The 22,948-nt window shown below is 47.2% G+C and overlaps 1 protein-coding gene across 2 annotated transcripts; it reads right to left on the bottom strand.

Annotated features, from left to right (window-relative positions):
• Positions 1-217: 217 nt before the first annotated feature.
• On the bottom strand, positions 218-22,628 carry CD2 (CD2 molecule). Of its 2 annotated transcripts, none has more exons than XM_030021034.2 (5): positions 22,324-22,628; positions 11,070-11,366; positions 7,787-8,029; positions 4,178-4,297; positions 218-2,204 (listed from the first exon to the last, which is right to left on the bottom strand). In XM_030021034.2, exons 1-5 carry the CDS (start codon positions 22,340-22,342, stop codon positions 1,996-1,998), a joined length of 888 nt encoding a protein of 295 aa, XP_029876894.1. In that variant the 5' UTR covers positions 22,343-22,628; the 3' UTR covers positions 218-1,995. The 2 variants fall into 2 exon arrangements, with proteins under 2 accessions (XP_029876894.1, XP_029876893.1); XM_030021033.2 differs by lacking the exon at positions 22,324-22,628 and adding an exon at positions 14,276-14,438.
• Between the last annotated feature and the right edge of the window lie 320 nt (positions 22,629-22,948).

Here is a 22,948-nt window from a genome sequence, read left to right as displayed (position 1 = left end):
GGCACGCTGCCACAGCAGGCAGGCAGGCACAACGGCTGTGCTCACCCACGCCGACCTGAGCCCACCAGCTCAGGCGGCGGCCGGTACCTCCCAGGGATCAGTGTGAAACCTTCTGCATCCATGTTTCCATGGCTGAGGGACCGAAACGTTTTTCTTGCCTCCTTTGTACCAAAGTGAGATCCAGATACTGAAGTACCAGCACAGGTGTGAACTAAGATCCTCTCCACCCACTCTATCTTTATTCATTCACTACAGCGATATAGCATGTTACAAAATAAACCATGAAATATTTACCAAATGCAAGTTTAAATAGCGAAAGCCCCAAAACAAGCTGCAGAAAGGTAAGGTGAGAGCAAGTGACACTCCCAGGGCTGTCTGCTGTCAGAGTTCAAGCAAAGTCACTGAGCTTTGGAGGAGGCAGAGACCTCCTTCTCCCTGACAAGTTACTTCCCTGCCCTTGCACCACAAGATAAAAATAGTCACATTTCCGAGGAGAAACAAAGGATGGCTGGTTTATCTCCCCTGGCATGTATAGGATAGTCAAGCCTGAAAGGGGTACTACACATTCTTCTGCCTAATGCAACAACATGCTAGCTGGACGTCTCGTGCTCTGTGGCTCTCACAGCTCTCTCCTCCTCCACCTGCACTGCCTCTTACACCAGATGGGCCAGCGTACCCATTCAGACATTGCTCTAAAAAGGCCTGTCCTCTTTCAGCTCCTCAGCTGTCCCATAGAGGCAGTTATGAACATTTCCAAGGACCAGAGGAGCAACCAGTGTTTGTCCAGCACATGGAGGGTGATGCAGGTGCAGTTATTGCAGTCCAACCTCTCCCTTTGGGAGAAGATCTCTCAGCAGTTCTCTATCATCACCTGGTTATACATGAGGTGCTTACCAGCAAATCAAGGGACACAGTCCTTCACCATCAGCGGGAGGCCCTACGATGGAAAGCCATGACAATTCAGACAATGCCACTAGTAATCAGCCTGCTTGGCAGTTTGCAACACTTGTTTCATGAGCCAATGGATACCAGACCTCTTCTATGACAAAATATTGTCTGGATAGCCAAACAGACCTATGCTGAGAATAAAGTTTCATTTTATTTGCCAGCAGGGAGTCACAGAAAACTGAGATGAAACAGTCCTCAGAAAGGCCATGTAGCACGTTCCCCTGGCCCTCAGCAGAACGAGGATGCCTCACAGATAGTTGCCTTATCTGTCCTTTGAAACCCCCAATGCTGGACATCTTCTCCCAGAAATCTATTTCAGTGCTTTGTTTGGAAAAAAAAAAATAAATAAATAAATAAAATCCTGACCTAAATCTCCCTTGCTGCAATTTAAACCTGTGGGGTTTTGTTCTAAACACAGTAGAGAAAGTGAAAAGTTTACTCCTTTCCCACTTGTGTTTTTTCCACACAAATGCTTCAAGGCTCTCGCATCTCCTTTCAGTATTTTCTTCTCTGCATTAGATGACACCAATTCTTTCAACTTCAGACAAACATTTAATTACATACAACTATTTTTTGATCCAGGAGGTCATGCATTTGATGCTGAAGCCAGAGGGCTGTTCTAACGTGTGGCAGGAGAAAGGAAAGACACGTGACAAAACCCTGTAAGATCCTTAGGCCCATATGGTCTCACTAGAGCTTTAGCTTCTTCTTGATATAATCCATCCAAAAACCACAAAGACAACAAGGTGCGGTAAAAACAAGTGAACCACAGAAAGACACAACTTTCAAGGCTCAACGCTCCATACCCTACCATGGAGGCACTTGAAGAAAAATGGCCACAGGAATGAATGCCCATCACCTTGAGTCTCCTCCACTGGGTCTCTTCATCTCCATTTGATGCTCTCTCTAATTTTCTGCAACGAAAGCTGCCATTTCATAGCTGAGCATTACGCAAGGCTGGGCGGGAGGGGTTCCTGACTATTGGAAACTTTCTTTTTCCAGTGAATTGTGGAGCAGAGAGATCACTGTCCCTCCCAGGGCAGACGTTCAAGGTCTTTCTCTCGGGTGGTTTGGAGTCCGCTGCTGAGTGCGGGGCCTGGGCCGCGGGGGCAGCGCTTGCTGCGGCACCTGGGGCTGTGGCAGCGGCCGCTGCTGCACGCGCAGCTGCTTTGGGGTGGGATTGCACGGCGGCTGAGGGAGCTCCCGCACCACCATTTCGCTGTCCACCTGGCGAGCCTGCATCATTCGCTCCTCGTCTGCAACGACAGAAGGATCCCACAATCAGGCACATAGCAAGCAGAAGTCGAACAGCCAGGGAAAAGTGCTTGGCCCAAGCAAGAAAAAGCCAAATATTGGTCTGACCTGGAAGACCACTGTCACTCTCAGGTGTTCCCGCTACTCCAGTGAACAACAAATATCACTGCCACCTGTGCATCCCAGGCAAACCCAAAAGTTTTGGCTGCCTGCCTGAGGTCAAAGTACCTGGGGGCGTTTGGGGCAGCTCTGTCCTCTCTGGGTTGGAGGAACCGACTCTGCTGGGGAGGCCCCAGCGGTCACTGGTGGACACCCCCACCCTAGGCTGCTCTGTCCTCTTTTGGAAATGGGCCACTGAAGGGAAAGTGAGATGTAACCCCAGGAAGCAACATGAAAGCATTCTGCCCTGCCACTATCCGTGCTGGGATTTCCAGGCACCTGGAAGCCTGAGGTCCATTTTGCCAGTATTAATTTCTCCACAGGTAAAAGAAGTAAATTCATAACAGCTGACTTGATCACTGACTTGTCATTTCTGAAATGTCAGTCAGCTTAGTTTAGGAATTGAGGGATTTACCTCTTGGGACACTGAAATGGCCTTAAGCACACACCAAACTATTTAAAGAGGCAAGTCACCCTCTTATATTAGTTCTCATTTTCCCAGACTTCTCTTTTTCTTAATTCTTGCTGAATCCAGAACCAAGAATTGATGATATGCTATCACTGCACAGTTGAGGGAATAATGTATCCCACTCAAACAAGAACAGCCATAATATAAAGTGACACTGAGATGGCTATCCTCATAAGGTATGGCAGGCCTTCTGAGATGACATCCTGTGGTTGTGCTGTGGTGAGCTCTCCCAGCGAACGGGGAAAGCACTTGCCTATTCTTCATGGTCATAACTTCAGGGGAAGCAGGAGGGCCATGGTGAGTTACCCACGCTCAGGTGCGGTGAGGCTGCACTCCCCTCAGCCATGGCACTGGTCATGCTCACCCTTGTTGTTAGCCTGACCACTAGCACCTTTGAAGTATCAGCTGAGGTTTCTTTCAGGCGTTGCCCTCTTTACCTTCACAAAGATCGTTGTGGTGTACAAAGGAGCTTTTACTCCAGTATTGTAACTCAAGAACTAACTCACACAGAGACTAGCTGTTAATTGAGACCACACAGGAAGCCTGACACAGCGTGTGGGGGCAGGACTCAGAAACAAGCCTTTAAACAAGCCCTGCCAGGGCGACCTCCCTCCTGCTTTAGCCTCTCCTTCCATACGGGCCAGATAACTCTTCCTGAGTGGCAGTTCAGTATACTCCGTCCACCCAAAATAGCGGCAATGTCCAGGTTGTAATTCAAGGCAACCTCTCTGTCAAGACTGAGAGCCCGCTCTCAGAGAAGACTCTGGCAGAGTATTTCCTATGGTCTTAAAGAGCCATGAATTTTGGACAACAGATGAAATCTCTGCCCACTCTGAAAACCTCCACTCTTTAAAGTGCCTCAAGGTGGACCTCTGGTGTTGATAGGCCTCCGAGGACATTGTTTTGTAGAGAGGACAAGTTCTGTGAGGTGTCTGAGGAAACTCACACAAAAGCTGAGCCCTTCTTGCCCCTTCTTGCTACCTACAACATTTCCAAATGTGACTAATGATTTCAAGGATCCTAATCTTACACCATATAAATTTAATGAAAAAAATCTGCTGATGGGATATCTAATTGTGTGTTTTAGCCCCACAGATGCTCATGACTGGTGGCCTTGGCGGAGCTTTAGAGGACCAATTCTTCCCCCGTGAATAAACAAAAGGGCTTGAGAACAAGAAGTCTTTTGTTCAAAGCATATATCAGAAGCTGAGGCTGGCAATGCCAGCTGGTGTGCCGAGATTCACCATATTCCAAAAACAGGTTATTACTCATGCCAAGGCAGAGAGTGTGCTCCTGCCCACAGGGCTGCTGTAATCAATAGCAACATAAAGCTCCTTAAACACTTACCATCATCTTCAAGCCTTCCTGCTTTCTTTTTCCTGATACAATAAATAAGCAAAATCACAAAGATGACAAAGAAGATTGCACCTCCTGCTATGCTTAAGATGAGATAAACATCCAGATGACCTAGTTAAGGGAATGAAAGAAGATGTTAGAGGAAAAGAAATAACTCCCACAACGCCTACCTAGAATTCCGTATTTTCTTCCATTGACTGTAAACACAGCCCCAGTGAGAGAGCCCAGAAAGTTGCTGGTCCTCATTGTGGAGAATTTTGATTGGTCCCTGATGGATTCAAGTTCTGCAGAAAATTGAAACCAGAGCACTCATGTGTGCCAGCTCACCTTATTTAAATTACCACAAATGCCCTGTTCCTGCTAGCAATGGACCCTTTTAAGGACAACGAGCATCCAGGCAGTGCTCGGCATTGAACAAAAATAAACTTTTTAGGTCCTTCCTACTGAGCTGAAAACACTGAAATTAGCTTGCTTCATACTATTTTGGTACTTCCTGTTCAATATTTGGCTGTACACCAATTAAAAAAAAAATAGTGAAAAGGAAAAGAACATAACCAAATATCCCACAGCCTCAAAATGAGAGCTCAGTTTGTCCAGTGAGCAAAAATTTATATGAGCATTCCTTATTTTGGCCAGATAAAGTTTGCTGGACACTAGCTTTCCTTCGCCACTTCCTGCTGGGGCTGTTCTCCTGGCATTCGGTGTTCATGCTTGAGCACAGGTGCCATGGAGCTGAACCCAGCAGAAGTGCAAGCTCCTTGGCTCCTTGGGGACAAAGCTCCAAAGGAGATGACACCAGTGGTGCCACCATTAACATTCACTGGCCATGCATATGGAGGGCAAAGAGTGATGACACCAAAGCCAAGATGTCTACAGTATAAAGGCCACCATCAGCCTGGGCTGCCCCAGTGGAAAAAAAAGGTGAGTACCCTCAGTGATGTGGTTCTTCTCACCCGTTTTAGCTGCCACTGTTACACCAAGGCACATTTTGCCCTTTCTGTGTCTGTTTCTCCCAGCTAACTATAAGGTGAGCCCAGGCAGATTCACGCATAGTTACATTTATATAAAAAGTTAGCTGAGCTGAAGCCCGTCTGAAGCATGCCTTGCCTGCTAAAGGTCAAAATTCAAGGTGCTAGGCCTGGAATGCAGGACTAGATGCTCATGGAGGGCAGCAGGGTTGGAAGGAGGTTTGACTGCAAGCTGAGGGATTTTTTATCTACTATGGAGCTGGTAGAGTCTTGCCACCACACAAAAAGTTCTGAGGCGTTTTTCATTTTTGAGCAGGAAGGGCAGTGCTGCATGGTTTTAGTGGTTTTTTGGTGTCTGAGAAATGCTAATTTGTAGCTTAAAGACCAGTGTGGCAAACATTTCACTTCTCTGTTAATGATCTGAGAAAAAACAAACTCTCCCACCCAATGCAGCCTGTGAAAGAAGGCTCAATAGTGAGGCTTCTCAATAGTGAGAAGAAGGAAAATCAAAGTATCTAGCTGATGGGCAATGCCTGCCTATACCAGCAATGCAGGCAGGCCCATGCTTGCCTGGCTCATGCCCCGGGATGGCTATCTTCAGCCAGCATTTCCTCATTAAGACAAAGTGTTTGAGCTAGTTTGCCTGGCCTTAAATGGACCTAATCCAGCAGCATGTTTTTACACCTGGCTCCAAAGTCCATGCCCCATCCCATGCCCCAGCCCCTTCCCAATGCTAGCACCAATGGGGCTGTGCAGCCCATCAGGTCAGGCACTCATGCAGCAGAAAACCACCCTTTTTCAGCTATTTTAGGCATCAGGGGGATCCTTCAGGAGGCATGGGATGCGTGGGAGAGCAGGGCCCACCCCATTCCTTGGCTCATTGCCCTTCAGCCAGCCACAGCAGACCTTGGATCACTTCAGTAAGGCCTCTGTACCTTAAGGCTTGCTCCCTCGCTTCTCACACTGTGGGCTAGCCTTGGGACTTCGACTTTTCCTTAAATTCACTATGGCAGAAAGAGCTGGAAATTGGAAATACTGAGCCAGCTCTCATGAGCTCCCCACTCTCCACTAGCTCTAGCGGGAATCCAGAGCAAGCACATGCTTTAAGTGAAGTGCTGGCAGTTAGGTGGGATGAACCCAAGCCCAGCAACTTCAAGGACTTTTCCCCAGTACTGCACTGGAAATCTGAACTTTGAACTTAACGCCACATCCAGTGTCACACCAGTATGAAGTGTCCCTTGGTTTTGCCTTCACTTTCAAAACTTTTACAGGGGAGAGCGATGACTTCTTTTGCCCATCTAATCATTTTCAGCATGACTCTGCCCATTTAAAATGCAATTCCTTCAGTTCTTTTGCTGTGTTTGTGGTTTAGAAAGAAGATGCTTCAAGTGAGTAAGAAAATCCATGGTACTTTTGAGCCATGCTCATCTGAGCCACACAGACCCAAAGCTCAGCTAAATTCTCCATATCCTCCCTCCTGATTTCTTGGCCAAGCTGGAGAGTCCAAGCAGCTTATTGTTTCCCCTTGTTGGAGCACTCATCCACATCCACAGGTAGCAGGCTACCACCACCTTCACAGGTATGATCATGGAGAGGAGAAAAATAATGTGCAACTGATTTCCCCACCACAAGGATGTAAATCAAGAGCAAATCCCTTGAAATCAATGCCATGGCTTCATATACATAGGAGAAGATCCCATGCTACTATTTTCCAAATAGTGGCTGTTAATTTATGTCTTGGTAGCTTGGGTAGTTTTAGACTGTCTTACTGAAGTCAACTCTTTGGCTTTGGACTGTGTGACTGATTGACTGAAGTCAACTTTTGGGAAGTAAAATTAGCTTTAAAGGAATAAAGGAGGATAAAAATGAGGGGGAAAGTGCTTTCTGCCTTTTGCAGACTGCTGTGTGCGATTAAAGCACTTTCAGGCCCAGCCCCCCACTTTCTCCTTTATTTCATTGGTCTACCACAGTGACGGTTTACACCACTTGTGTCTATCAGGATACCTTGACAACTTTTGGAAGAAGAGTCAGCAGTGATGGAGGGGAGGGAGAAAATGACAGGATGAGCAAAAAGATCTCTCTCGTTCATTCACCCTTCAGCCAACCTAATCTCGCTGGCAGCCTGCAGCTTCCCCCAGGAGACTTCACCCCCAGTGGAAGCAGCATTGCAGTGCGCCCTGGAGACCTCCCTGCCACCCACAAGGCTCTTGACTCCAGAAAAACTTCTCCCCCTCTTCCAGCGTCCCCCAGGCCTCACTGAGCATGGGGGAAAACACTGCTGGCCACAGGAGAAGAGGAAGAACATGGCCCATCTCACATCCCACTCCCCTCAGCTTGGCCTCCCTACTGTTAGAGCAGGAATGCCATAAGGGTAGCAGTGGGGCAGGCAGCAGCACGGTGCAGAGGGTGGAGACGCGACAAGACTGGGGAATGCCAAGCAGAAAGCGTGACTTGCGTCCCAGGTACCACAGCAGCATTGGCTCCCAATAACTGCGGCAGTTGTAGACTTGTAATACTGGGTACCAGGAACCACTGATGCTCCTGGTACCTGGACCAGTCCTGCAGATATGTGCAACTGCACCAGGCTTTGTGAGTCCGCCCTAGCAGATTCTGGCAAAAATGGATTTTTTACCTGAGCACGTAATTACTTTTTCAGCCATTTTTTTGCTGACTTGATTCTGAACAACACATCTGAATGTCCCAGAATAGCGTGTGTGCAATTCCAACTTTGTTGCATTCTTTTGGATTTTTTTGCTTTTATCTTGAGTCAGTTCTATTATAAATGTTTCGTCTTTAGTCTTCTGCTTCGCTTCACACTTGACAGATATGGTTTTGTTCATGCATTCAGCACTGAGGATTGGCTGAGGGACAGGCTCTGAAAAAGACGAAAAGGGACAGGCACGTCTGAGATGGCTTCTCTTTTTTAAAAACTCCGTGATTAAGCAGAACAAAGAATTAGCCCCCAATAAGCAGTAAGGGAGTAACACCAGCTAATGAGACCAGAGAAGAACAAAGAGTAAATTAGACCTCTACTGCAGAAGTAACATGCTAATAATAAAGAAAATGCAGTATATTAGCCTACGTATTTGGCCTAGCAAAGCAGAGCTGCACCACCATGGCTGGACTACTTTCAGGCTCAGCCTGGCTTACAGCCAGCCAGCCAGCCAGGCAAAGGGAGGAAGTTGTGTTTTCGGGGGGAGGCAACAGATGCGAGGGACTCAGAGCCACAGCCCCCTCCAACTCTGGCCCCAAAGTTCTAGTGCAAATGAAGTCGGCTCTGCTCTGCATGTGGCCATCAGCAGAGATTTCCTCTAAGACAGGGCCAACAGGTACTTACGATGCTTTATGTACTACCAACAGCACTCAGCTAGCATGACAGCCACAGCATGAAAACCCATCAAAACAGAATAGAAAACACAAACCAGACACACCTTAGCTCTCAATGAGGTTATGACAGAGAGAACTGATTTCCGTCTCTTTTTATGTTCTGCAAACAGCTAGCTACATTTCAGTTCCAGATTCCCTATCACTGGTGGCACTGAAAGAGCCAGAAAAGCCTGCTGGGCTTTGCTCAACTAGGGGCAACTGGCAGGGACATCAAATGGAAAAAATTTAATTTCTACCTTTTAGACCAGGTAAACAAAAACATGCCAGGGCCACCTCTAATTATAGGCAGTGTAAGTTATAAAGATCATAAATTTTAAAGCCAATAAGGGCTGCTCATAGCAAATGCAGTCTAGGTCCATGCTGTAACATCTGCAACCACCCTTTCCTCATTAAGCCCAGTCCTCTTCTGCAAGCTGTAACCTATCATTCAGGGGAACATCCCAGCGTGAAACACTAGAGTCCAGGTCCCAGTGACGGAGTTGTGTGATGATATCATCTAAACTATTATTTTTTTGGAACAACTGTTTGTCCAGCCCTAGTAACAAAGTATAACCTGGCTGACAAATGACTCTAGCACCTGACAGTTACTAAAGGACTTTACTTCCAAAACCACATATCAGAGGTAAGGCAACCTCTCTGCTGCACAGTAGATGAAATGATGCAACACATAGCTAGGCTGGAACCTTAACCTGAAATTGAACCCAGGACACCCCAATGACAGCTCAGTGGCTTAAAGCATGAGTAAATAGCATCAGGCCATCATGACTTCCTGAATCTGTAGACAGTTTGCAATAATAATTCCCGAAGTAGTGAGACACCCTTACTGCTCAGCAGCCCGTTAGTCACGGGGTCTCCCACTGCACAGAAACCCTGCTAAAACCATTCCAGCTGTCATTGCTGGTTTATCAAGGCATCATTTCTGTAGTGCCAGGTGGTGCCCACAGACTCAAGAGGTTGACAGAGTGGTGCATGCTGGCTGAAGAAGGACAGAGCAAAATCATCACAGAATCATAGAATCATTTAGGTTGGAAAAGACCTTTAAGATCATCAAGTCCAACCATCAACCCAACACCATGCCCACTAAACCATGTCCTGAAGCACCTAGTCTACGTGTTTTTTTAACACCTCCAGGGATAGTGACACCACCACTTCCCTGGGCAGCCTGTTCCAATGCCTGACAACCCTTTCAGCAAAGAAATATTTCCTAATATCCAACCTAAACCTCCCTTGCCGCAACTTGAGGCCATTTCCTCTCATCCTATCTCCAGCCACCTGACAGAAGACACCAGCACCCACCTCACTACAACCTCCTTTCAGGTAGTTGTAGAGAGCTATAAGGTCTCCCTTCAGCCTCCTCTTCTCCAGACTAAACAGCCCCAGCTCCCTCAGCCGCTCCTCCTAAGACTTGTGCTCCAGACCCCTCACCAACTTGGTTGCCCTTCTCTGGACACGCTCCAGCACCTCCATGTCTTTCCTGTAGTGAGGGGCCCAAAACTGAACACAGTACTCGAGGTGCGGCCTCACCAGTACCTAGTACAGGGGAAAAAAACCCATGCTGCCCTACAGCTTAGCGGTTGTGGCAGCAGCTGTAAAAGAGCAGAATAGCCATCCCCATCTTCCCTATTCATCCCAAAAGCTTTGGGCTGCTACCATTCTGATCTCTCAGCACAAGATACAGCACAGGAATGGAGGCTGTCTTCATGCTTTGAATTCATGCAGCTGAAATCCCTAGGTGTGTGCTTAAGTGTGCTTTGAGCAGCACAATCTTCATATTTGTTATGTTACGCTATGCAAGGATAGGGTGCAGGAGTCGTCTTCCCCTGCAAATTCAACTCCTACTGTGGTGTATCTCAGGGGAGGTGACTGCTGGCTATTTTTTATGTTACAGCACAAATGGAGTGGGACCGCATTGCCTAAATACAGGCATTTAGTGCCACCTGGGCTCTCCTCAGGAGGTTGGCAGATGCAACACAAGGTGCTCACTTTGCTGGAGCAGTAACTAGAGACCAAAAGTCATAACTCAGTGTCCATAAAATAGCACCAGAAGTGCAGAAGTGCACAGCGCATCAGCCACAGGTGCACCTCACGTGGGTTGCTGCGCTCCCACGAGAGGTTTCTGGAAGCAGGGTTCTGCTGGGAGCACAGCCCCGCTCGCGTGGTGCTGTCCCGGCTCAGGGCCCGAGGGGTCCCGGCACCACCTGCGGTGCTGCGGTACAGCCATCCGCACTCACCCTGCCGCCAACATGGACGTGCCCACAGCTGCTTGCTTGGGCACGTGTAGAAACCTGGTGGCTGACAAGACAGGGGAGCCAGAAAGAAGCAGGGGACCAGAGGGAATTAATAGGAGCAAGAGAAGGGAGGAGAGCGGCAGATGGCTGTCAGCGGCAGGAGGAAAGACATACATCTCACAGAAGTCCCCCCAAAACAGAAAGGGGGGCAATGAGTAGAAAAGGTTGTAGGAGAGAGCAGGAATACCAAGTCTTATTCCCAGCTATGCTGGGAATGGTATGGGAAGAGCAAAAACTCACCCTGAACGACCAACTTCATTACTTCTTCTGCCTTCAGTTTTCCATCCTGCTGATAAACAGTCACCGTGTAATTTCCACTGTCCTCTTTCATCACCTGCTCTATTTGCAGAGTCCCATTTAGGAATATCTTACATCTGCACTGGTCCTTGTTCACATAGTACTTAACTTTCTTATCTTTTATCTGAAGCAACTTTTTGCTGTCTCTCAGCCATCTTACATCGTATAAGCTCCCAGCAGCAGTGATGTCGAGAAGAGCTGACTCATTCACGGCCCTGTAAATCCCGTTGGCGTTGGACCCTGTAAAGGCAAGCACAACCAGCCCATCAGCATGTGTCCAGCAGCCCCCGCCGCCACACTTGGCAGCCACAGCGGTGACCCAAAAGGTTGTCACTTGCTAACCCCCCCCCCCCCCCCCGAGTTGCCTAAGCCTCTCTGCATTACTGATGCTGTCTTCTTCCCCTGCTCCAAAGTGTCTCTTGATCGTTCATTAAGTAAGTATCAACGCCCAATTTAATTCTGAGAGGCAAGGAAGCTAAGAGTCCAGCTTTCAAAAGCTGGCTTCATACTCTGGCTGACTTATTTGGAGTGATTTTGGACGCCAAGATTCATGGCTGCCCATGAACTTAACCCTTCCTGAAAATAAGGTCCCTTCAGTATGTTTTGCACATGGCACAGGCTGGTACTCAGAGCACCCATCACTGCAAACATAACTACAGACAGCAAGAACACTAATACCAGTGGCCCTGGACAGTACAATCAGTTCAGCAATAATAGTGATGGCAATAATAATAACGATAATAATATTAGTGGCCCATGCTAAGCAGTAAGGGAGTGTAAGGCACTGAACTGGAGGCAGACCCAGTGCTGGCACCTTGCATTGCCCCCTCCTCGCCCATCCCAGGCACCCTGCCCCCCCAGAATATATCCACTTGATTTTTCCTAGCACAGGATCATGGTGGGGCAAGTAAGGCAGGGAGAAACAAAGAGCTAACCACATCCTGTGAACCGATCGGGCACTGGAGACATTAGGAGAGAAGCAAAGGCCAAAAAAATCTTTTCTCTTTGCAGGTCTCATTTGATGACAGGTCCCCTCTCCAGAACAGGTAAGAGTAGGTGCTTCCCAAAGGACTGGGCAGTACTTAGCGTGTGGCTGCTGAAGGGGATATTCAGGAAAGCCAAGGCTGCTAAACATCAATCACGTTACCACCAGTGGCGATGATGTACTCTTTGGGCTGTGCCTGGGTGGCCTGCCCTCCCACCTCGAGGCTGCTTCACAGCCTTTGCCAGGCCCATCTCCAGCGAACCAGGACTTCGGAGTGCAAAGTTTGTCGGGAGGTCACTTCAAGTAAGGTACTATCTCCACCCCCGTGGCGGGTGGAAAACTTGCAGGAGGAGATAGGAAAGTGCTCACAAGCGTCAGGTGGGATGAGCTCACTGACAACCGAATGTGCACTTAGAGCCATGGCTTATTTCATTTGCCATTTTCTTACGTTCATTCCTCTTCAATTTACAGGATAAAGCCAATCGGCAGGAGGGGATTTCTCTTCACATCACCAGATAGAGCTGATTCTGCTCTAATTTTATATATTTTAAGCACTTTTTCCCCACAGAGAGAAAAAAAACTATGTTTATGCATATTTTTATTACAGTCCTTCATTCCTGGTAGCTAGGACAATGATAAACTGTATCACAGAGGCGAAACTGAAATCCAGTTGCTATTTCATGAAACTAACAATATTAGAGATAATCAAATAACTAAAATTGTGTGCCTCTGCAACAAGAAAATTAATACAGAAGTGCTTCCGGCAATTCACCCCCAGTCTAAAGAGAGACTGTTATTTCACTATTGCATTTCTTACAAGGTATTTGATGTATCTAATGAAATATTCTGAAATCAAACTATCAATCAAACAGTCTTGGAAGCAGCTATCCTCCACACAGATGACACTACAGATTATACCCAAATATTTGAATTCCGATACCTGTTTCTGCTCAGTTGTGCACAGGTATTTAGAGCTAGTAATAAGATTTCTTTGCATAACAGATACCATCATTTATTTTTTCTCTCTGGAGGTAAAGAAATAAAAAAAACAACCTAAAGTTTTCAAGGATAATTCAATGCCATCTCTATGGACAGACCACCTAGACACATCTCTGGATGTTTATCTGATCTCTATAGTATTGCTAATCAAAAGCCGAGTATTCCATACATATGATACTAAAAATCTGTTCAGCTAATGAAACAGCATTTCTCCTAATGCCAACTGATAGGCGCTCCAAGGGGCAGAAAGATCTGAACTGGCAGCATAGAGCTCACTTGCAGTCACAAGAAAGAGTTACATGGAAAAACTCCCATAGTAACTTTAGAGAAGTAAGGAAGTCTTTGAAACAAGTTTTCCATTCAAGGGAATAATCTTCATTTCTGCTAGGGAAGATGTTTTATAGATCACGTACAAAAAAAAAAAAAAAATTCCTTATTTATCCATTAATTTTTTTTTTAGGAAAAGAAAATCATTAAACAGCCATACATACAATCTGTAGTGGAATGAACAGAGGGAAGAAAAAAAAATCTATGCATGATTGTATTGTCTCCATCTCTTATAACCTTCTCTAATCTATGAGTTAACACCTTAATTAAGATTTTAGATTAATATTTTTTAAAATAATGAGAGCAGTAATATGCAAAATATAAAAGATGTATGTATTTGCTTACTGTTTTCACATCTTAGACTTCTTCAACTCCACTGAAGACACTGAAATATATCACTCTTTCTGTTAATATTTATGGAAGAATATAATTTGCACTTTCAAAAGGTTTGCTCATCTTTGATAAGAAAAGGAAATTACATGCAGTAATGCACCGTGAACTGGATCTCTAATGTAGTACAAGCTACCTCGAGGGCAGACAGAAAACTGCATGCTGACATTTCTCATTATACATGTGTCAAATTAAGGCTCATTAACTTAAAAACAAATCTGTTTACAGCTTATTATTATAACTAGAATAGGAAACTATTCTATAGGTCCTGCCCTCTCCCCGGCTGAAAATTAAATCAAATAATAATAGCAATAACCCAAAGGTCTTCACTCATTGGGAAAGTAGAACTAGTTTCTTATCAATAACATCCCACCAAGTTGTAAATGGTTTAAAATGCAATTTTAACAATGCTAGCCCGAAAAAGCAAAAAAGGGTAAGAAAAACTCACATTTTACACTGGGAAATAAAAGCAGCAAGCACTTGACTAGGAAAATCCTCCTAAAGTTCATTTTCAGGGTCAAAAAAAATCCAGTGTTGCCTTGTCTAATGATAGCTCCTGGCAGGTAAAAGGATTTTCAGCTGTGAGCAAGCAGCTGTGGGACGTGTCGGTACAGCCCTCATGCCCTTCTCCCCTCCTCCAGCTCTCACCCTACCACTTCTCGTTTCTAGCATAGGCACAAAAACCATGGGCAGAAATATGTCTCGGTGGGGTGTTTCATCAGGATAGGGACAATGTGCAGTGACAAGGAAAATGCACACTAAAATGCAGGAATGCCCCCGAGGTCTGTCTACACAGCTGGAGCTCTCATCCTCTTCAATGTTCACCTGGAGAGTTCAATTCCAGCATCCACACGCCACCATCCTAGTGGGATGGATGCGGTTTTTGGGGGGGGGGGGGGGGAGTGATGAGAATCCTTCTTCTCCCCCATAGCCTCAGCAGCAGCGAGGGGACAGCAAGCCTGAGACCCACAGTGAGGAGCAGGTAGCCGATGGCTGTTGGGCAACGTGTAGAAAGGAGACACACTTCCCTTGGAAACTGTCACGATCAGCTTCACATCAATGTCTGATCTATGAGGGGCTGCCATTTGAGCAAGCCATGAAAGAGGGATGAGCGTGGAAGGGGATGAAAACACTGCCTTGGGTCTAGCCAGAAACCAGCCCTGAAGCTGGTTGGTATGAAGAAGATGGTGAGGAAAGAAGCTGGGAGGAGGCTTGGGAGTTAGGTCCAAAACCACATGAGAAGCTAATAAAATCTTTATTCCTGCTTCCAGTATGAAACAGATGGGGTGGTGAGGATTTTGAATTGTATCATCCCCAACACAATCCCTCTGCTACAGCAGCCGCTGAAATCTTCCAGCTTTTTATCACAGATGTAGACCAAAAAAGAAGACAGAAGAAAACTTATGGCACAGGAGATGTACAATATCAGATAAATCTTTCTCATTTATTTATGTGATTCCCCTTCCTCGAAGTTATAGGAAGATCTTGTAAGACACCACCCCTTCTCCGGCTTCATCATCTTTTAGCTGGTACTAAAGCTGGTAAAAACTACCCCTTTTTGCACAAAAAGAGAAAAAGTTACCTGAGGTAAAATGCACTAAGGTCACAGTATTGCTGCCTCTGCACATCATGGGAAAACCTAGCTTTTCTTCCTTCTTTTTGTTACTGTTTCCTTACAAAGAACACACAAGGGAGGCACATGCAGAAGGAGAGAGGAAGCAACAGCAGCAAGATGACATTTCTGTGCCTGACCTCTACCTTCTGTGGAGAAAAACAAGCCGAGGGCAGGGGCTGCCATGCCCAGGCATCTCCAAAGCCAAGCAGACTGTGCCAGCAGCGCCAGACCTGGGGTGCTGTGGGGACCGCTCTCCCCGGTCACACTGGCAGGGACATGCAAGGTCTGCACGCTTGGACACATCTGTTTCCAGCCCGAGTGCCTAGAGGGCTTTGGGCAAACACAGCAACCCCAGTCTCTCCTGCTTTTTTTTTTTTTTTTTTTTTTTTTTGCTGTGTCCTTAAAGCAGAGCGGAGAGAGGCTCCCAGGCATGCTGAAACCACTGCTCAACCTTGTCTCACTTCTTCCTCAAGGCAACACCCCTCAAAGCCGCCACCTGCTTCCAGCATACCTCTGCACTTCGTTTGTTGGCACGCTCAGACTGCAAATGCACTGGGGCAGGGACTGACCTTCTGCTCTGGGCACATACAGAGCCTGCTCGGTGCTGTCCTGCTAGCTGGATACTGCCTGCTGCGGAGCTGCAGGCAGAAACTGGGGTTGGTGCAAATTAAATACAAATGGAAAGATGCCTCTGTGTGTGAAGGTGAGAGAGAGAAGAGAGGTAAAGCTCCACAGCAGCAGAACAAGGCTTAAAAGGATGCCCTGTATTCATAATGAAGGCCACTACTTCCAGTTAATCAAGTTTGTCATGCCCAGATGCCCACGCTCTTGTAAAATCACAGCTGAAATGACTCAGACTGGAAGTCCTTATGCTGCAGCAGACCAGTTCTAGCCCATCGAACGTGGCATCCTTTTTCCTGTTAGAGCAACAGGTAGACAGGAGCAAGAAACCACTCCTAAAGGATGTAACAGGTCTGTTCAAAAAGGAGTTTGCTGTGAGCAGTGAAGAGGCACTCAAGAGAGGTGGTGAGGGCTCAATAGCTGATGTCCCCTGTCCACGGTGCATCACAGAAGTGACACCAGGCCTTGCTATTTCTGAGTACTTGGGTCATGTGCACAAAATCAAATTGCTTAGAGATTTTGTATAACAAAAGCACAGCCGAGCCAACAAAGGGGCACACCACCCGCCTGCAGCAAGGATTCCCCATGAGATCCTGGCATGTGCATGGCCCATCCCACCAAGTTGCCCCTGTTCCAACCAGTGTCAGAAACCTCCTGCACCATCGGACCCAGCTGGACAAAGAGAAGGCAGCCCATGTCTCTAATCTCAGCCTTCCTGCCATGTAAGAAGTGGGGAAATCGCAATATCCTTGCGGCTTTACCCTCCCTCTCTTGAGGAGCAAGGCAATGTTGTGCTGCAGTCCTGACTGGGCTTTAACCCCCATTTTAGAAGGAAGGGATTTTCTGGATGTTACTGGGAGGGAAGCAATGGAAGTCCCTGCACTGATGTCTCTGTTTCCCCCCAAGGGAAGGCATTAAGGAGAGGGTGTCTGAAGGCAAATGGGTATCTCCGGAAAGCACAGCAGCTTTGGGCTACTGTCACAAAGGAGCTCTGGAGGCCAGCTTGTACCTTCAGCAATGCGGTGTGGGACGCATGTCCTGAAAACAGCTGCAGCAGGGAGCGCTGGCAGAGCAGCCCCCCGCACCAACCGGCGGTGCCCCCCAGGGAGCGGGGCAGGCACAGCGAGAGCTATTGCTCGCAGCTGTGTGCCGCCACAGCCCAAACGCCGACCCCAGTGGTGCTGCGTAGGACGAGGCGAGGACTGCCGGGCCTGCAGATAACCGTGCCCGCACGCTCTTCTGCTTGCTGCAGACACCCTCGCTCCCACCCGTCACACAGGAAGTAACGCTGCCGGGCTGAACACAAGCCAGCTAGAAAACCAGGGGACACACAGAAAAGGAGATGTCTCCCAGTACAGTGATGCTGGACCTGCCTTGTCAGCCCATAGCTAAGGATGCTTGGCCTCTATTTAGCCCACTGCATTGCTAGACATCTCCATCTTCTGACACAGAGTAGAGCAGAGGACAGAGTGCAGCCATGACGATGGAGTGTTTCTTTGCAGCCACTGCTATCTCTGTGGTATTGTTTCCACTGCAAAAGCCGCAAAGTGCTGTAGTCATATACATTTGCTTTTGTTGCTTGTTCTCTCTTTCACTCTTCTGCTCTTTGTAATACGCTAAGCAGTTTCCTCACAGGGAATGTAAGTATCATGCTCACATTTCCATGTAAAGGTGACAGACTCCCACACATCTGAAGGCAACATCTCAAGAGACAATGTGTAGCTGTTCCCAGCTCTAAGTCTTCAACTTAGTGACGAGCCAATAAACATTCATGCCTGAGGCTTATTTAAAAAAAAAAAAAAGAGAGAGAATGTTATTAGAACTACTAGAAAAGGAAGAGTACAAATACACTTAGCATGTTGATCTCAGGAAAGTCAGCGTGCAATAAGCCAGTGTGGATTTGTAGCCCATCCGCTAATTTGCACCATCTCCTTTGGTATGAAGCTTAGGTTGTATTAAACGGCATTTGCATGGGATACTTTTCCCTGAAAGAAGAGTCAGACACCCCGCACTCACCACGACCCAAGACCCTTTCACCATGAAAGATGACAAGAGTATTGAAAATTCATACCTCTAAATTTCTCAGAAAGACAGGCCTTTGGTGAGGCACAGTTTGTGAGGAGAAGAACAAACGTGATCTTGACTGGAACACCAGATGGGCAATATCATGTGGAGGGGAAGCTTTGAATAAGGCTAACCTTATTTTTGGGAGGTTTCCTGGGTTTGCACCCCAGCCTGCAAGACTAACAGCTGGGCTCCATCTGGGTTGCCCTGGATGGTAGCAGAGGGTTCCACGACGGCACGTTCCCTTCCCCTTTACTGTACCTTTTTGCAGGACATGGGGAATTGTGGCCAGTGGCTGGAGTGGGGAAGAAGCAAAGTCAGCCCTGGCAGGGGGAGTTGCCTCTGCACTGTGAATGCCAAAGAACTGCTGGCTTCCACATACAGTTTTAGCCATTTATTCGATGAAGGCCACATACCACCTCCTCTTCATTTCTGCCTTACGCAGAGCAAAGAAGGGAAGAAATCCAGCTTGAATGAAGCAGTGCAAATATGAAAATCATGAACTCAAAATAAAGCTTTGACCAAGGGTTTGGTGAGGATGCTGACTCAGTGGCTTGGAGCCTGTTACATGCAAACTGAGAGCACTGCTTTGCCTGTACGTGGTGGAAATATTCCAAAAATAGTGACACACCCTGTCAGCATTGAAACGGCTGTCTGCAGAAACTTTTTTATCCTTCTTTAAAAAAAGGTAAATGGAAGCTTTCAAACTGTGACTCATGCAGAGTAGTCCTCAGCTAATTATTTGAAGAGAAATGATTCCCTTGTGATGGGCATAATACCACATCATCAGCCCCAGGTGTTCTCTCTCTCTGACTCATTTTCTTCTTTTCCACCTGTAAGCATGTGTAAACAGCCAAACCTCACAAAAGATGCCTCATTTAAGTTGGGTCTGAAGGAACGTAACAACCTTAAATAGAGCCGTTTGACAATCTGTGGCAAATCAATTGACAAACAATGACTGAGGCTAGAGCAGATGTCAGCACCCCATCAGACAGTTATTCTTGCAGGCAGTGCGTTTCAGTCTGACACCGATTTCCATCATCTATAATGACCCTAGATTTAGGATCTAACTTTCAGTATCTTATTCTAGCAATTTCAGTGACATTACTACTACTGCAAAACATGTTGCAGTCGAAGCAAAACTTTGTTGGTATGATGCAGTCAATCTGCCTTACACAAGAAGCCAGACAGATGAACAGAACAACCTCTTCCAGTCTTAGCAGTGATAAATGCATGGAGACCTGTATTAACTACAATATGCCCCTTCACCACCAGAGGGGGGATGAACTAGCTACCCAAAGGAGGTAGTAGAAGAACAGCTGCTCTTAGAAAGATATCCAGGAAAGACAAATTGTTACTACCGTCTAAGTAATCTCTCGGTCAAGATCTGACACCCTCCAGAAATCACCAGCCTAACAAATGCATAAATAACTCATGTCTTGTGCAATGTTTTATTCTATTATACTATTAGAACTCTAGAGAGGAGTGAGGGACAGTCCAAAACAGGTGGGAGGATGAGAAGTGATCCAGGAGACTAAGCACAAACAACTGCATAATACATTTCAGTACTCAAGGCATTTATTCCTAGGAGGGGCCCTGAACAGCCTTCATACAAGTCCCACACTCAAAGGCATACAAGCCGTTTTGCTGCTCAGTGTGGATCCCAACTTTGCAGCTCAGTTTCCCCTGCTTCTTCTCCGGTCCCACAAGTTTCCTGTGCCCTGTGAACCTGGTTTTGGCCCCTCTGATGTCTGTCTGTTCCTACATACAGCCATTTCAGCTCATCAACCCATCCAGCCCTTTCAGCAGGCAGGCTGTTAGGACAGAAAAAGGAGCTGAGACCCTTGCTGTGGCAGGTTTTGGCTAGCCAGTGCAGCAGGGCATCCTGCTCTCCCTGGTAGCCCCAAGCAAGCACAGGTGGAACACTAGGACCAGAACCCAGTCTGGCCAGACTAGGCAGCACCCTCCCTCTTGCCTGGGTGACCCAGCCCCACATCGGGGCTGAAAAGCAACCGCAGACCCACGTGGGCAGCTCCTCAGGGTGCAGGGGCCACAGGGCAGCCGGACGGGCTCACCCCCATCCCAACCACGCTCTCAGCTCTGCTGCCAACACGCCGCGCTTGCACAGGAAACGCCAGGCAGCCGCAGCAGGAGCTACGTGAGCGTTAGCGAAGAGTGGGCCTTTTCCACAGCAGGGGAAAGTACAGCCACAAAGCTGCCCGTGTTTCTAAATGCTCACAGCCCACGGCTCCTCTTGTCAGCCAGGAAGGGTAATGGCTAAAGTGCTGTGCCATTGCATTTCTGAGAATTTCTGGTTTTTAAGATCTCAATAAGGCAGGCAGGGGATGTTCTGCGTAATGCATCTGAGCACTGGGGAATTGGAGGCAAGCTGTGGCTTTTCACAGTATTTCTACCAAGGCAATACATGAGGCCCAAGCCCCTCTGTCACACTCCTGAGAGTCAGAAGGAAACCAGCATCTCGCAAGTTAACAAGGTTAATGAGAGAGGTACGGTCCAGCATTGACAGTTTTGGTCAACCTCCTTCCTCACATCTGGGCAGTCAGACGTCCTGTGGCAGCCAGACCATAGCACTCGCTGCAGCCCGGACAGATCTCCGCACGCAGCACCCCACCGGGTCTCCCAGCTCTTGGCCACTCCAACACACGGGTGTGAGTGAGGTGCTGCTGTGTATCAGCAAGGCTTAAACCCATTTGACAGAAGAGGCCTACATGACCACCCCAGTATTACAGATGGGGAAATGAGGCAGAGGAGGATGAAATGACTTGCTAAGGTCAGCCAGGCAGTCCAAAGAAGGACAACAAATGGAACCAGATGCTCCTGTGACCCAAACCCCTGGCTCCCAACTACCTAACAAAGCGACACGTAAAAGCACCTTCCGTTCAGAGCATCTATTGCTGCAAGCAGCCTCAGTGGTCAGGTTCAGGATTGTGTCACCATTCTTTTCAGCCACCCCTTTTTGTTTCCATCATGGAAGAGCAGGCTTTTTGTTGACTATGTTTCTGTCATGTCCCCTACATACACCGCTTTCAGCAACTCCATAAAAATTTGCTGAACCTTAGTGGCCACTTTGCAGAGCTGCAAGTTTATGGTGCGGCCTCAATGGAAAGTTACTGTGTGTGCCTTGTGCCCACACAGGTAAGCACTGAGTTGGAACTACAGCTGCAGTAGTTATTTGCGTTATCTTGAAAGTTCCTTTAAGCTCTGCAGCATCAGTAATTTGGTATAAACACAGGCATCTACTTTCCTCTCTCACTGAGGCTGTTTAACCATTGGGGTTTTTTAAGACAGATGATATCAAATTCATGGCAGTGTTGACTCCTACTGATGTTCTCTCCAGCAAAGAAGGGCCTCTCCATCTACAGCTGGTTCTCCAGAGAAAGCTATAAACAGGCCTTTGTATTTGCCAAATAATAAAGCTTTAAACTCTCAACAAAAGGTAAGGAAACAAAACTCCTTATCAGAAACTAAATCACCTGAAGAAGCCCAAGCCCTCAACAGCTGGGCAGGAATATGTACAAACAGAAGCTTAAGTTGCACAGCTTTCACTGTGGCCTCCTATGGCAGCAAGAGAAATCCTGACCCAGCTTGTGCACAGGAAGGAAAGGGAACAGCCATGTTCTTACCTGTATTCAGGGTACCTAAAAAGCTGGCCAGGGTCCTGCCTTCCCACCACCCTTCTCCCATCTTATTTAGCAAAACCCATACCAGAAAGTGAGGTCAGGGGAAAAATCCTGAAAGGGCTGGCTAGGACTAGACAAGGGGAGGGGCAGGCAGAGAAAAAAAAGAAAAGGTATTTCCCATTTGCTGCTATGGGAAGATTTGTATTTACTCCCCCTTATCAAAACTAGCACAGCACTTTCCCTGCAAATAGCTCCTGAGAAAGGCAGAGAGGAGTAAGGAGTCCCCAGTGCCCCTGGCTAAACATTGCCTGAGGGGCTCAGGGGAGCTGTGATTTACAACTGGGAGAGTAGTCCATCCACCTGGCGAACACGATTCATGCCAAATGGCAGGGAGAGTAGGTGTGAGGAAGCAGCACCAACTACTGCTTTCTGGAGAACATTTTATATTGCCTAAAGAGTTTGCAGGATGATGCAGGACAGACCTTGCTTGAGACCCCCTGCAGCCTCCCCACCCATTTGAGGGAAGAAACAACATCTATGACCGCCGTTACTCACCCTCAGTCGTTAAGCCCATGCCCTTTCTTCCTCTTGGATCCTCCGCAGCGGTCACTCTGCTCTCTGCATACTTCTCCTCCTTTCTCGGTCCTGCCACGGTTCATCCTGTGACGACAGAGACACCAGCAGCAGAGGCTGTCCCACCCAGCAGGTAGCTCCTGCTTCAGGCTCTGTGTGCCACCTCGGAAAAGCCTCCACCCACCCCAGCTCGAGGTGAATTGAGACTGACTGCCAGGCAGTTGACTACCCGTTCATACACATCACTGAATCCCATCCCTGCTGTCCCAAATCCCGTAACTGTAGGTTTTTCTGTTGTTTCAGAGGAGAAATCTCCAAGGCCTATTGCTCTGTGATGGAAAGCTTTCACAGGAGTGCAACATAAAGTCTTAATGCTCTTTGCTTCAAGTCATGCATTCAAAGTCACTATTGCAATTCTTTTCATATAGACAAAAACACCATCACATCATCTTTTTCTTTTGTTTTTTGTTTGTTTGAAGATATCTCATTACATGACATTTAGTATCAAAAAAAACTGTTAAAACTGCTTCACTCCTTAGTTTTGGAAAAATATGTTTTGCCCTTGAAGAGGAACTTGTATAAACCAAAGTTAAGACAGCAATGCTGG

This window comes from Aquila chrysaetos, chromosome 7, assembly GCF_900496995.4.
Source record: "Aquila chrysaetos chrysaetos chromosome 7, bAquChr1.4, whole genome shotgun sequence".
NCBI classification, from domain to species: Eukaryota; Metazoa; Chordata; class Aves; order Accipitriformes; family Accipitridae; genus Aquila; species Aquila chrysaetos.
The sequence above is the reverse complement of the archived record's forward strand: the minus strand, read 5'-3'. Positions and strand labels throughout refer to the sequence as shown.

Bases quoted from the DNA above. Each gene is read 5' to 3' on its own strand.
- CD2 (XM_030021033.2), bottom strand. From the start codon at position 14,336: ATGAACTTTAGGAGGATTTTCCTAGTCAAGTGCTTGCTGCTTTTATTT. The intron at 8,030-11,069 runs GTGAGTTTTTGC...CGTCTTTTTCAG, and splicing joins AATGAAGTTGGTCGTTCAGG to AGCCTGTCCCTCAGCCAATC. The intron at 4,298-7,786 runs GTAAAAAATCCA...TCCCTTAACTAG, and splicing joins AAAAGTAATTACGTGCTCAG to GTCATCTGGATGTTTATCTC.